Source organism: Ceratocystis lukuohia, assembly GCF_044167205.1.
Source record: "Ceratocystis lukuohia strain C4212 chromosome Unknown Supercontig1_pilon, whole genome shotgun sequence".
NCBI lineage: Eukaryota > Fungi > Ascomycota > Sordariomycetes > Microascales > Ceratocystidaceae > Ceratocystis > Ceratocystis lukuohia.
The window spans coordinates 2,969,261-2,981,508 of record NW_027263520.1 but is presented as its reverse complement, the minus strand read 5'-3'; the positions used below and the strand labels follow the sequence as shown (position 1 = coordinate 2,981,508).

General features: G+C 49.0%; 1 protein-coding gene across 1 annotated transcript; it reads left to right on the top strand.

Moving 5' to 3' along the window:
• Positions 1-8,570: 8,570 nt before the first annotated feature.
• Positions 8,571-9,890, top strand: HOO65_010744 (Alkali-sensitive linkage protein 1; the record flags this gene model as incomplete). The annotated part of the gene is made up of 1 exon (XM_070999789.1): positions 8,571-9,890. One exon carries the CDS (start codon positions 8,571-8,573, stop codon positions 9,888-9,890), a length of 1,320 nt encoding a protein of 439 aa, XP_070862566.1.
• Positions 9,891-12,248: the final 2,358 nt, after the last annotated feature.

Here is a 12,248-nt window from a genome sequence, read left to right as displayed (position 1 = left end):
TGTGTGGTGTTGTGTCTAGGGTTGCTTAGGGTTAACCCCTTGTCCTGTGGTTGTAAAAGGTAAGTTTTTGGATGGATCTCCGGAATATGGCTCCCATATCAAGCCTCAAAATATGCAAAAACGGGCCGGGCCGGGCCGGGCACTGGGACTGCGATTCCCGTAGACGTTAAATATATTCTAGTTCAAGCTTGGCGCCACAAGCCGGGTACTTCACAGCTCAAAGTAGGTGAGATCCGCTGCATCCTAGCGAGATGGGAAGGCGGATCCGACAACCTGGCACTGGAAAAGCCAGCCGGCAAAGTGTACTGGGTCCCAAGACACTGCAAAGTCCTGAGCAATGAAGCAGTCGACCAACTATCCAAAGCAGGTTGCAAGAGCGAAGACTGTTTAGTTCCAATGACGGCAATTTCACTGACAGCAGTGAGAAGATAGAGGAACGAAGCCTTTAACGCAGACTTCCACCACTGGATAAAAGACAACTGCCCAAAGATTAGACATCCCGATGAAGCGCTGAGCCACTGGCGGCCTTCTAGACTAGCTTACATGCGGTTGCCGTAGACCAAAGATACCAGGTATCCAAGCCTGGAACCCCCGCAGGCACGCCCTAGAGCTACGCTGGATAGAGAGCCCTTCTGGTCTTTGCACGGGAGTACAACTGCTATAGGTCCCAGGCCAGGCAGGCCTAGAGGCAAATGACCAAGCCGATGCGCAAGAAAAGCTAGAGTTCTAAGGAGAAGATATAAACCCCACATAAGTCCATCTATACCATGAAGATGGAGGAGAGACTACGTACAAAGCACGAGCAGCAGCAGAAAAAGTAGGAATGATGCCGCCCACTCAAAGTTATCCCTCATGGCTCTCTCCCGTGTGCCCAACTACAAGGGCCTTGGCAGGGCAGAAATCGGACTCATCCTGGCAGCTAGGGCAGTTCATGGAGGCTCCAATCAATGCCATGACTTCTTCAATCATTAGTGTCCGCGTGGGTGCATCTACTGTAACCTGGCAAAAGAGCGAGGGGACTAGTTTATATGCAAGACTCTACTGATATCATGAAGCCAAAGGGTTGCGGACAAGGTACTGAAGGACGCGAAGTAACAAAATGTGTAGCTAGTGTGCTACATTAGAACACAGTATAACCCCAAGCATCTATAACAGTGATGAAAAACGAAGCGTGCACTTTTATATATCACTTCTTCCCATGAAAAGAAAAATGGAAATAAACAAAAGAAGGGGATAGAGAATGGGGTATAATGAGAGTAGAAGAGAGTGAGAGCGGAGAAGAGTGGGTGGATGAGATGGGACGGGTGCGAGGTGAGAGTGATGGAGGAGGTGACAAAGAGAGGACAGGTGCGGAAAGATATGTCGAGGGGGCTTCAAGGGAAGATCACAAGGGCCCTTTCTCCTAGAGGCAGAGACTTGTTAAAACCGCGCCAACCACTTCACCGACCAGAGGACAAAACCGATGTATCCTGCCAGAGCCAATACCCCTATGCTGACAGCTGTTAGCCTTTAGACTAGACTACTACACCTGCAGAGCGCCACAAGCCAAAAACACCAGACAACCAATCCTGAAATCTTAGCCAGCAGGGAAGCCTGAGGGCAATGCCTAGCGGGAGAGCCTCTTGTCTGCAAAGCCTGACCCCCAAAAGCGATAGGAGACCCTCGAAGCCGACACTTGCCAACGACAGCTGATTGCCTGGAAGTAGTGTCAGAAGACGACGCCATCCAGGCCGCTACTGTCTAGAAAACGCCGTCGTATTGCTATGTGAGACCAGCAGGTAGAACTTAAATAAAGCAACCCAACAAGAAAGCTGATGATCTGAGCGGCTCCCGAAGACGCTGAAGAAATTCAAATTCAAGTTCATGAGCCGCATTCTAGCGGGGTAGGAAGGGAGGCTGGACAACCTAACGCTGGAAAAGCCACCCGGCGGGATACACTAGGTCCTCAGAAACTGCAAAGTTTCAGGCAACGAAACAGCCAACCAACTAACCAAAGCCAGCTGCCAAAGCGAATATCTCCTAATTCCAAGGGCGGCAATATCGCTGACAGCAGCGAGACGCTAGAGGAGCAAGGCTTTCAAGACAGATTCCAACCACTAGATGAAATAAAACAGTCCAAAGATTAAACCACGTGGACGCAGAAGTAAAGTGTCCAGTCCAGGGCTACGAGCAGGCCACAGCGGTTAGCAACCCGTGGGAATTCCGAGGTAATAGCGAGAAGCTGCCCATGAGAATCGCGAAGAAGCTTCTCACAGGAGACACCTGGCGGAGGAGCTTGGCTCTAAGTGTAGGGTATACCACATCGGCACCTAAAAGGGGACGGCACAGCTTTGGGAGTGTCTAGACAACAGAAGAAGCCTGAACTGACTCCACAGTCCATCTGCCAAAAACAGAACACCACAAGACGCAGTGGACGAGACAAATTTTATTATAAAACCTGGAAAAATGAGGCATCTGAAAGGCTTGTCCGAGTGTTGCGAGTCCTATGACATATGGGCGTTGAGCGATCTGGCGCCCCAGCAAAATTGGTGTGCCAGGTAATGACAACAGAGCACTGCATCAATCTCTCAGGGCATAGAGACGTAGGAGAGACCGATTACGTCCAGACTATGAGGAATAGTGGAAAGAATGAAGAGGATACCGTCTACCCGGGACCGGTATTCTCAACGAATTCCCTTTCAAGTTTCCCGACGCAGGGGTCTCATCAAGACGGAGCTGCGCTTCATTCTCGCAGCCGGAATTGGCAACGAAAGCTTCGACAATTATCGCAAGAGATGAGGGCACAACTGCCCACTTGGGTATAAGGCCATGGAGCCAAAGATTTGCGGGTAAGTTTTCTGAGAAGCACACAAACAACAGGTCTTATTTTCAGCCGATTACGCCATAACCTCGAGTTCCTCTGGGGGAAACAACGGTCAGAGACTGTGCCGAGTTGTCTAGACCCCCGCTGAGAGAAACCGGCTTCCCTGGGCCACCTGCGCGGTTAGATATTTAACTTTCCCTTTCAACAGCAGATAGACTTTTGCAGCACCGTACAATACAGGACTACTCAGCCACTAGCCACTGTTCAGAGCGTGTGAATGGGGGAGATGGTGCGATTTTTCAGGATCGCAAGGAGATGTCGACGGCGCCCTTTCCTCGACCAGCAGCAAAAAAAAGATGTTGTACAGAAGGACAAATTGTTAGACTATCTTTTACGCAGTCGCCGCAGACCAAAAATACCAGGTATTCAATCCTAGAAGCTAGTACGTACACCGGCGCCTTAGGGATACGATACTAGAAAGCCCACCTGATCTTAGTGCCGAACCCTAAAAAGTCACAGGGGACTCTCTCATTTATGTGCTCCTGCGACTTGCTAGTCACTTGGCAGCTAGACCCCATTCATTATTTAGCGTAGATGTTGAATAAACCAAAGTCTAAGTTCAAGTCACTTGACACTAACTAATCGAGGGGATATTGAATATGCTTTAGTCGATTCGATCACATGAAAGGTTGTAGACCTTAAAGAGATTCAAGCTCAACATCACATCAATGCGTCGGAAAGAATGTCGTAGAATCCCTTATCGGAGGAAAAAGTAATAATGATAATAATAAAAGCCCATGGTAATGACGTATTATAGTCATGCGAAGGATATATGCATTCGGCGTACAACGAGACATGTGTATGACAGAATTCCAGTCAAAGGCTGTACAAGTTTTTGGTCACGGCTTCTATATCATCCCATTGGGGTGATTAGTGCCACACACATTGTACTCGAGACGCCGGGCTCTTGAGTTATCAATGACCTCTGGCAAGTCCAGGACAACTTCTAAAATAATTCCTTATTTCTGAAAGCGTAGTCCAGACCAAAAAGATTTTCAATTCGTATCCACAGTTGCTGCTAGCTTCAAGTCCTTTAGTTTCTTAGGACTAACCAGACAAAAGGTACAAAAGGTCTTTGCATCTTGTCGACGGACTACAAGCCAAGAAAACTTGTTGATGATGTGAAAATGGTACAATAGGATGTGCAGGTATGCATATGCATGCAGGTACTCCCCACCTGAGTTAGGAGGCTGGACATCTAAAGCCCAAAGGAGGTCACAAAGTGCTCTCACCTTAGCCAGGCGGGTAGGCGGACAGATATGCGAAGTGAGGGGGCGGTGGATCTTGAGAAGCAGATAAGGCGCGTACGCCAAGAGTGTGTTTTCCGACCGGAGCCAATCCAAGTAGTCCGGGGCATGTAACAGTATCCGTAGGCATCTCCTGCACAATACCATTTGTAGTATCATCCGGGGATACTGGCCCAATTCCTACTTCTTCCCCGTCCGTGTGGCATATCAATAAAATAGCTGATGACAAGGTATCATGGTAGCAATACGGAAATCTTTTGTCCTGTTGAGACAGTGGAAAAGCTCCTTTCAAACTTGAGGCTCCATCAAGGCTAGCCCATCGTTCCGAAGACCCTGCAGTCGATCCGGTCTAGCCCACAACAAGGAAGAGCAAAAGAAGCAGGGAAAGCCGTATGTAGGCCTGAAAAATAAAGGAAGGCTGAGGCCATGGATTCAACTCCGGACAAGGAATAATGGATATCGAACAGGGGACAAATACCCATAAAGAGATAGACGAAAAAGAAAACTGGTAAAAAGCCTAGAACCTCAGGAGAAAAAGTCCGAGAGAACTTAGTCATGGGGGGCCCTGTCCTCGACTTGAGAAGACATGGCTTTCCGCCCAGTGTACCATGGGCAGTGGTTTGCTTACGTGGCTTGCTAAGCGGTGGGAAGCAAACATCATACAGGCAACGTAATATTGGAAGAGGAAAAAAAAACACCTGATAGAAAGGGAAGGCCAGGCCCAGCCTCACAGGAAAGCCAGTGGCGACAAGAATAGGGCCATTGTATTGCAAGAACAATGACGCAGTAAGTGTGAAAACCTCATGGAAGGTTTACGCGTGTGACAAGAAACAGCATATTGCCTGCCGCCAAACTTGCCAAAACAGGCTCAACTTGCAGTAAGCACGTTTTTCTCTGCTAGCAAGCAGCATTGGCGTTGAGAAGCTATTTGCGGTATGGTGGCGGATAGCTAGTGGGCAGAACTAGACTGCACAGGACTTTGACCCCTCCCCATTGCCATTCATTGCCAAGACTTCGGTTTCTGTTACCCCTGGCTATCTTTCAAAAGCGTCGTCAGTCGGGCCGCGTCTTCGCTTCACAGACTCCAAAGCCAATTAAAGCGACCAGAAGGCAGGTTATGTTGACCACTCAGTAAGCCAGGGCTGACTTTGTCAACAGGCCCTGTGCCTGTGTGCTGTACGTGTGCCCTTACACACACGTCTGCTGTCTGTGCGAGAGGCCACAGCCAGGAAGGACACGGATGGGCATGGGTTTAACGGCGGATGGAGTCGGCCTGGTCCAGAAACGCCTCATTGACTACGTGGTTGCTAGCAGCAACAATATCCATGGCACGGAGTTGGGGCGAGGAGAGGCCTATTGGAGGCTATGGCTTCTGTCCGTATGCCATTTAAATTTAAATTTGGTTATCGTGGAGTGCTTTGAAGCCTTTATTTCAACTTAGAAGCCCGAAACTAGGAGAAGATAAAGGGGAGATAAGGGAGAAGGCAAGGGGAGAAACGACCCTACCTGCTAGAAGCTGAGCGGCAAGGAGTAGTAGAGAGAAAAGAGCTGGTGGAGATTCTCTCAGGGATAGAAGTTGTGATGGCGTTATGAAAGAAACTATTTTAGTCGAGCGCTTCAAAGAGCCTTATCAAAGGACACAAGGGTAGTTCTGCCAAGCAAAGGCTTCACCTCACCCGCCTGGTTAAGGGAAACGACATAAGCACAACACATCACCAACATTGTCGCTGTATTGAAGCCGTGGCCTGAAGGGAGGGAAACAGCTGAGCCGCCCGTTTGCTTCTCCCAGCCCCAGCCCAACAGCTGCGATTTCCTGATTTTCCAATACCCTAGCCAAGCTAGAATTTCTCTTACTACTAGTGTCTTGCGCTGTTGTCAACAAGCGAGAGCCTAGCTATCATCCTATGAAACACAGGAGTCTACTAGCTGCGGAGTAAGGATGTAGCTGCACAAGCCGCAGTTGGTTTCTTTGTAGTGCCAGGCTAGGCTACGAAGGCTGCCCGGGGCTACAAGCAATAGTTGGTCGTGCTAGGAGAGAGGAGCCCGTAAATGTATAAGAAACATGAATATTGTCCTGTCTTATACGATGTCGTAGTTGGCAGCGCATTAAAAAAAAAGCCCGCGCTGCATAAACCACGCTTTTGTTTCATGCAGACAAGTAATATATTGGTGGGTATTATCCAGGTGTTGGTGATACGACAACCCGTAAAATAAAGTTGTGTTTATAAGCCTTTTCTTTTATGTGGATGGGTATTAGGGTTATACACTCTCTTTCCATGTCAATAGTTCCACACTTTATCCTGAAAAATGGGGGAAAAAAACCCCCCAAAGAGCTGCATTAATGTGGCTCATTGACCTAGTTTTGTGGACTTAGGGCATAAATCCACGGCTTCAGTCGCCCTCTTGAGCCTGGGAGGGAAGGAGCACTAATGATCTACGAAAAAATCAACGGCTTTGTGCGAGGAAGGATTCCAGTAGAGCGCACAAAGGAGACGATCACAAGCCGAAAAAGAAGAAAAAGAGTGAGACAGAACACTACGGGACTTGACACAATGAATCATTTGATGCATGGGAGAATGACATAATTAGACGGATTCAGTCTGATGACCCCGAGAACGATGCCCCACGATAGCAGCAGGTGGCGAGGGCGGGCCTACGCCAGGCTTGTGGACGCCCACGAGAGCAAGTTAAGGCGATATGGCTATTTTAGTTTGGTGAAAAGGTCCATGTTCACGGCTTGGGAGGGCTGGCACAAGGACTTTCTCTGCCTTCCTTCCTTAGGAGCAATAGTAGTGGCAAAGCCGGGTCACATAGTCTGCCAATGTTGGCTATCAGGTACCGCCTATCAGGTGCCGCTCATCAGGTACGTACGAGTGAAGGGGTCCACAATTCGCTCTAGTCAGGAACTCAACTTAAAATGCCAGCGGGCGGGGTGGGCAGAATTCGCCAGCCAGCTAACGTGGAAAAGGAACTGCAGGCCCTGAGAAAAGGCGTGTCTCACTCTGCGACTGTGGGTTCAGTTGCATCTGGCTGCACCGAGGACAAGCAAGCACAGCATCAGGCACGAGCAGAAGCACTGGAGCTGGACTTGTCCGGCCTTGGAAGCAGCGGTTATTGGGTTGCCCCTTCTGCAGAGAACGGGCCCTCAGCCAGCCTCAATTCAACACCTCTTTAATTGAATCGAAATTGAAACGCGTATGGCCACGACAGCATGTGCTCTGAGCGGGGAGGGAGAAAGGAGAAGGCTGGAGTGAGAAAAAAAAAAGGCGCTGGGCTCAAGCCAGCTAGCCCGATATGGATTTTCACGAGCAAACGAAACGGGACAGTCAAAGAAACAAAGGAAGAGAGCTGGAACTGAGCCAAGGGGGGTAGTAAGATGCTGCCAAGGACAGCCGCTGCTCGCAACATGCGGTTTTGCAGCGCATGCGGTGTGGAAAGCGTGCGATAAAATGAAAGCCAGGCGGTGGAATCTTCGGCCCAGGCAGCCCAACTGCAACCTCAGCCCCGCGCGCAGGAAACCATGCTTTCTGCGCTCGTGTTTTTCTGTTTCTTGGCTCTTGGCTCTGGGCTCTGGGTTCTTGATTTTTCATTCTTTTCCTCTTTCACCCACGTTCTCTTGCCATAAAGGCTCCCGTACCCGTTTCTGGCCCCTGCATCGATAAATGCTGCAGGCAGCTCCTTGTCCATCGACAGGAAAGAAATAGTGAAGCTAACAAAACATGGGCAGGGAAGAAAGGATCGGAAGGATTGAGAAGGTGAGAGAAAACTAACGACCCCTGCATTGGGCCCCTGTCCGCTACTACAAGCCAAGCCGACTTGACTGCTTTGGGGTTGATGGGACGGGAACCTGATGGCGGTGATAGCCAGCACCTTAGTTAGTGCAATTGTGTGAGAATCGCACATTCCAGCCGAGCTAGGTGCCTCATAGAGGCCCCGAGCTTGCCAACAGGCTTTCCCTTTTCCCTTTTCTCCCTCTCTTTTTTCTATTTCTTTTTTCTAACTTGCTCTTGCTCTTGCCCTTGCTTGGCGCTCCTCGCTCAGATCAGTTGTACGGCATAACCTGATTTAAAGCCTGGCGTTTTCCCGTCTTTTCTTCTCGCTGACTTCTTCTCTCAGACCAAGTATCTCTTCCGTGCTCTTCCCCCTCCTCTCTCTCCCTCTCTCGTCTTAAGCCGCTGTGTGGTTAACCGACAGTCCTTATCTTGCTGTTTTGCCGTTGTTCGTGCTTCATCTTTGTCTCTATCTTGTCCGCACATTCTGTGTTTTTTTTCTATCATTTCCCTTGCTCTTCAGCACTTGATAACACTTGCAGATCGCGAGCGACTGCTTGTTTCCATTCTTTTTTTGCACGTTCAACTTGGGCAACACTTGCTTCTACAGTCCTTTTACAACAAAGTTTTGCTAAACCAAATACCCACCCACATCACACAAACTCACCATATATTCACATTTCCTTCGCGATGTTTGTCAAGTCTCCTGTCGCTAGCCTTCTGGCAGCCACCTACATGGCCAGCGGCGCCGTAGCTGCAAACAGCTTCCGTCACGCCCACCTTCACCGCCGTGCTGAAGCAAACAAGCTCGAGGCGCGCGGCGGCGAAACCGTCATTCACTGGGTCACCCACACCAAGTTTATCTATGGCGACGGTAGTTCCGATGCCCAGGAGACTCCTGCTGTTGAGGCTCTGAACTATATTGCCGAGCCTACAACTACCACTTCTGACATCGTCCCTACTGTTACGTCGACCTCTTCCACTAGAAAGATTCCCGTGGTGCAGCCGTTCACCTACAATGAGGTTTCTTCCAGCTCCACCACCTCTGAGGCTCCTGCTACTACCCCCCAGCCCGATTATAACTATGTTGCTCCTGCTGCTGTCACTCCTGAGCCTGATTACAACTACGTTGCTCCCGAGGTTTTGGCTGTGGCTAGCGAGTCCTCCACTACCACAACCATTGCTTATCAGGCTGAAGCTGTCACCTCTAGCTCTTCCACCGCCGCCGCCGTCGCCACTTCTAGTTCGCAGGCTGCTTCTTCTTCTGGATCAGCCTCCTATTCTGGATCAACCTCTTCTTCCTCTTCCTCTTCCAAGCGTGGCCTGGCCTACAATGATCTTGTTCTGGGTCCCTTCTTCGAGAAGCGATCGTTTTCGTGGGCCTACAACTGGGGTGCCTCTGCTACTGGCCTCCCAGAAGGCACCGAGTTTGTCCCTATGCTCTGGGGTAACTCAGACTACTTCACCAAGGCCTGGTCAGCTGCCGCTGATGCAGCTATTGCTAGTGGCTCTGGCCATCTTCTTTCCTTCAACGAGCCTGATATTGGTGGTCAGGCTGATATGGACGTCGATACCGCTATCAACACTCACATCAAGTACATGGTTCCTTACAAGTCAAAGGCCAAGATTGGTTCGCCTGCCACATCCAATTCTAACCTAGCCAAGCAAGGCAATATCTGGCTTAGAGAATTCATTACCGCTTGCGATGCAAACTCTGAGTGCCATGTCGACTTCTGCGTCACTCATTGGTACGATGAAGCCTCTGCTGTCGAAAGACTGTACTCTCATCTTGAGGAAGTCCATGAAATCTGCGGTGATCGCGAGATCTGGCTGACCGAGTTTGCCCCTTCTGGCACCGACGAAGAGGTCGTTTCTTTCATCACCACCAACTTGCCCAAGCTAGATGAGCTGTCCTACCTGGGTCGCTACTCTTACTTCTACGCTGCTGTCCCTCAAATGCTTACCTCATCGACGGCCCTGAACTCTGTTGGCGCGGCCTACGTGGCATAAAGTCTTCAAACAAAAAAAAAAAAAAGAAAAAGAAAAGAAGCATGGCCTTCAATCTCTGCACGAGGTTGAAGTTACGCCTAAAAAATTATGAAGAATAAACAAACACCCAGCCGCTCCATGTTCTTGTTTTTCGATGATACTAGTATGGACTGGGATACGCGACCCTTGCCCTGTCTTTGCCTTGTTTGAATTTTTGTTGGTTGTTTTTCCTTTTTTGAGATTTTGGTTTTGATTATTTGTATATACCACTGCTTTGATTTTCTTCACTTCAAGTCACTCGCTTGGCATGGGACTCTCTGAGATTGTTTTCAGTCTGACCTGTGCGAATTTCTTTTCCCTTCTTTTCTTTCCGCAAGCTCACTGAATGCTTGGGATATGGAGGCACCTTGTTGATTCCTTCATGTCCTGTTCACTCGTTGTTTTCAGTGGCTTTGTCACTTTTCTTTTCGTGTTCTTGGTCCCTGCCAGAACTTCTACTTGTCATTTTCTTTCCTTTTTTCCTTTTTTCCCCGTTTTCTCTTTTGTGTACTGTTGTTTGTTTTAAGGTGGTTTTACAAATACTTCTGGCGTGCTTTTCGATCTTTGGAGGTCCCCTCTTTTCCTGTTTATTGCTTCGCCGTCTTACGGGCTGGGAATTGTTCTCTGCATGCTGGCTGGAAGCATGCTGTTGTTTGATGGAACACTTGTGTGCTGATATCTCCGCACAAGTATCCTCTATCTGCACGATGCATACAGGGCAGAGAGCCTTTTGAACCGAATATGTAGGCGGGGGGGCCTGGAATGTAAACAGATTTAGAGCTCTAGACTTATACCTTCAATGGAACTGGACCGGATTTAAATTCATGTCTTGTGTGTGTTTTGCACCGTAGCCTGTTTGTCTAGCCTGCATCATGAACTTTGGGCCATTCACGTGCTTGAGTAGCTGGGCGTTACAGTGGGTTGGTTACATGAGGCTTTAGACTAACACTCGCTAGATGACATCCCAGGACATGACACGAGCTGTGATTTGACAGCAGTCAAATGCTGAGGGGCCTCGTTTCAGAGTAGACAAGCTTTGGCTTACTTGAATTGACTGCATTTGATGTCCACCTGGGCCTTGGGTAAACATCTAGACCATTCTTGGTGATTTGTTTTATCGCAATAAAACTAACTGAATAGCCCCCAAGCTCTTGAGAATACATAGTTTCGAGCTTATAATTCTCTTTTTATTCGGGTGTTTATATATCTAGACGTCAGCTCTAGACTCGGCTTCACAAGGTTTTAAAAGTGGCCTGGGTGAAGGGAAGAGTGAACGCAGGCCGTGGTGCCTTGTGTCCTCCCGGAGTAACCCTATGCTCATGTTCGTAGGGTTAATGCGGAAGGGTTAGGGTAAGCAACGAGAGGTAAATGAAGAAGAGTGCTACTTTGCATTAGGTATATGGCATTGTCCACTTGAACCTCTCTAGCATCTTTAGCCATACTCATGTCAAGTTGTACTCGCATCCTATGGGTTCTCTTATATCGAATTTTGCAAATTTACACCTGTCTTCTCTTTGCTATATCTGAATCGTCATAAGCTATCAACATCTTCCGTGATTGGAACAGGTGCGGTTTTTGCCTGGACCTCCGCGTGGATGATGTAGTCGTCCAGCGCTACTTCCGGGCAGGTGTGCATCTACATCATGGATCTCTTATGGCTTTCTAGGGCCTGACTTTGCAGCGAGGAGAGGTTCCCTGCTAACATCAATGTTTTATGTCTTGAACTTGAACTTGGGCTTATCCAACGTCTACGGAAACCATCAAGATCATGCGACGCCCAGTTGGTTACGGGACAGAATTGGCCCTCTGTTCAGTATCTATTCGACGCGCCCTCCACTTCGATTACGGTTTCTCTGCTAGGCATTTGCAAGACCTATATTGTCTAAGGAGTTTCTTCACAAACCTCCCTGTCGGCCTCGTAGAGTTGCCCGTGCATTCTCATGAGTGGCTGAGGTCCTCCTGCTTGTTACAGCTCGACACCTGGCACTTTGTCTCGGGACTTTGATGGTTGAGCCGGAAGTGGTACTGCTCAAAGTCGCCATGCCCGGAGCGTGCTGCCAAAACTCTAGCGATGGAACCTCAGTGCAGCCCTTTCATATAGTTCACCTTGAATGGCTTTGGGAGCCCCAGTGTCTCTCCAAGGTGATTAGTCATTGGGCAGTTGTCTCCCATCCAGTTCTTGAATCGGCCTTGAATGCGTCGTTCTTCTAACGCCTCGCCGCCGCCAGAGACATTACCCTCTCAGAAACCAGCAAATATGCGCTCTTGCAGCCTACTTTGAGGTGAGGGGGGTTATAAGTTCTGCTTACTAGTAGAAAACTCCCACATACGACCATAGCT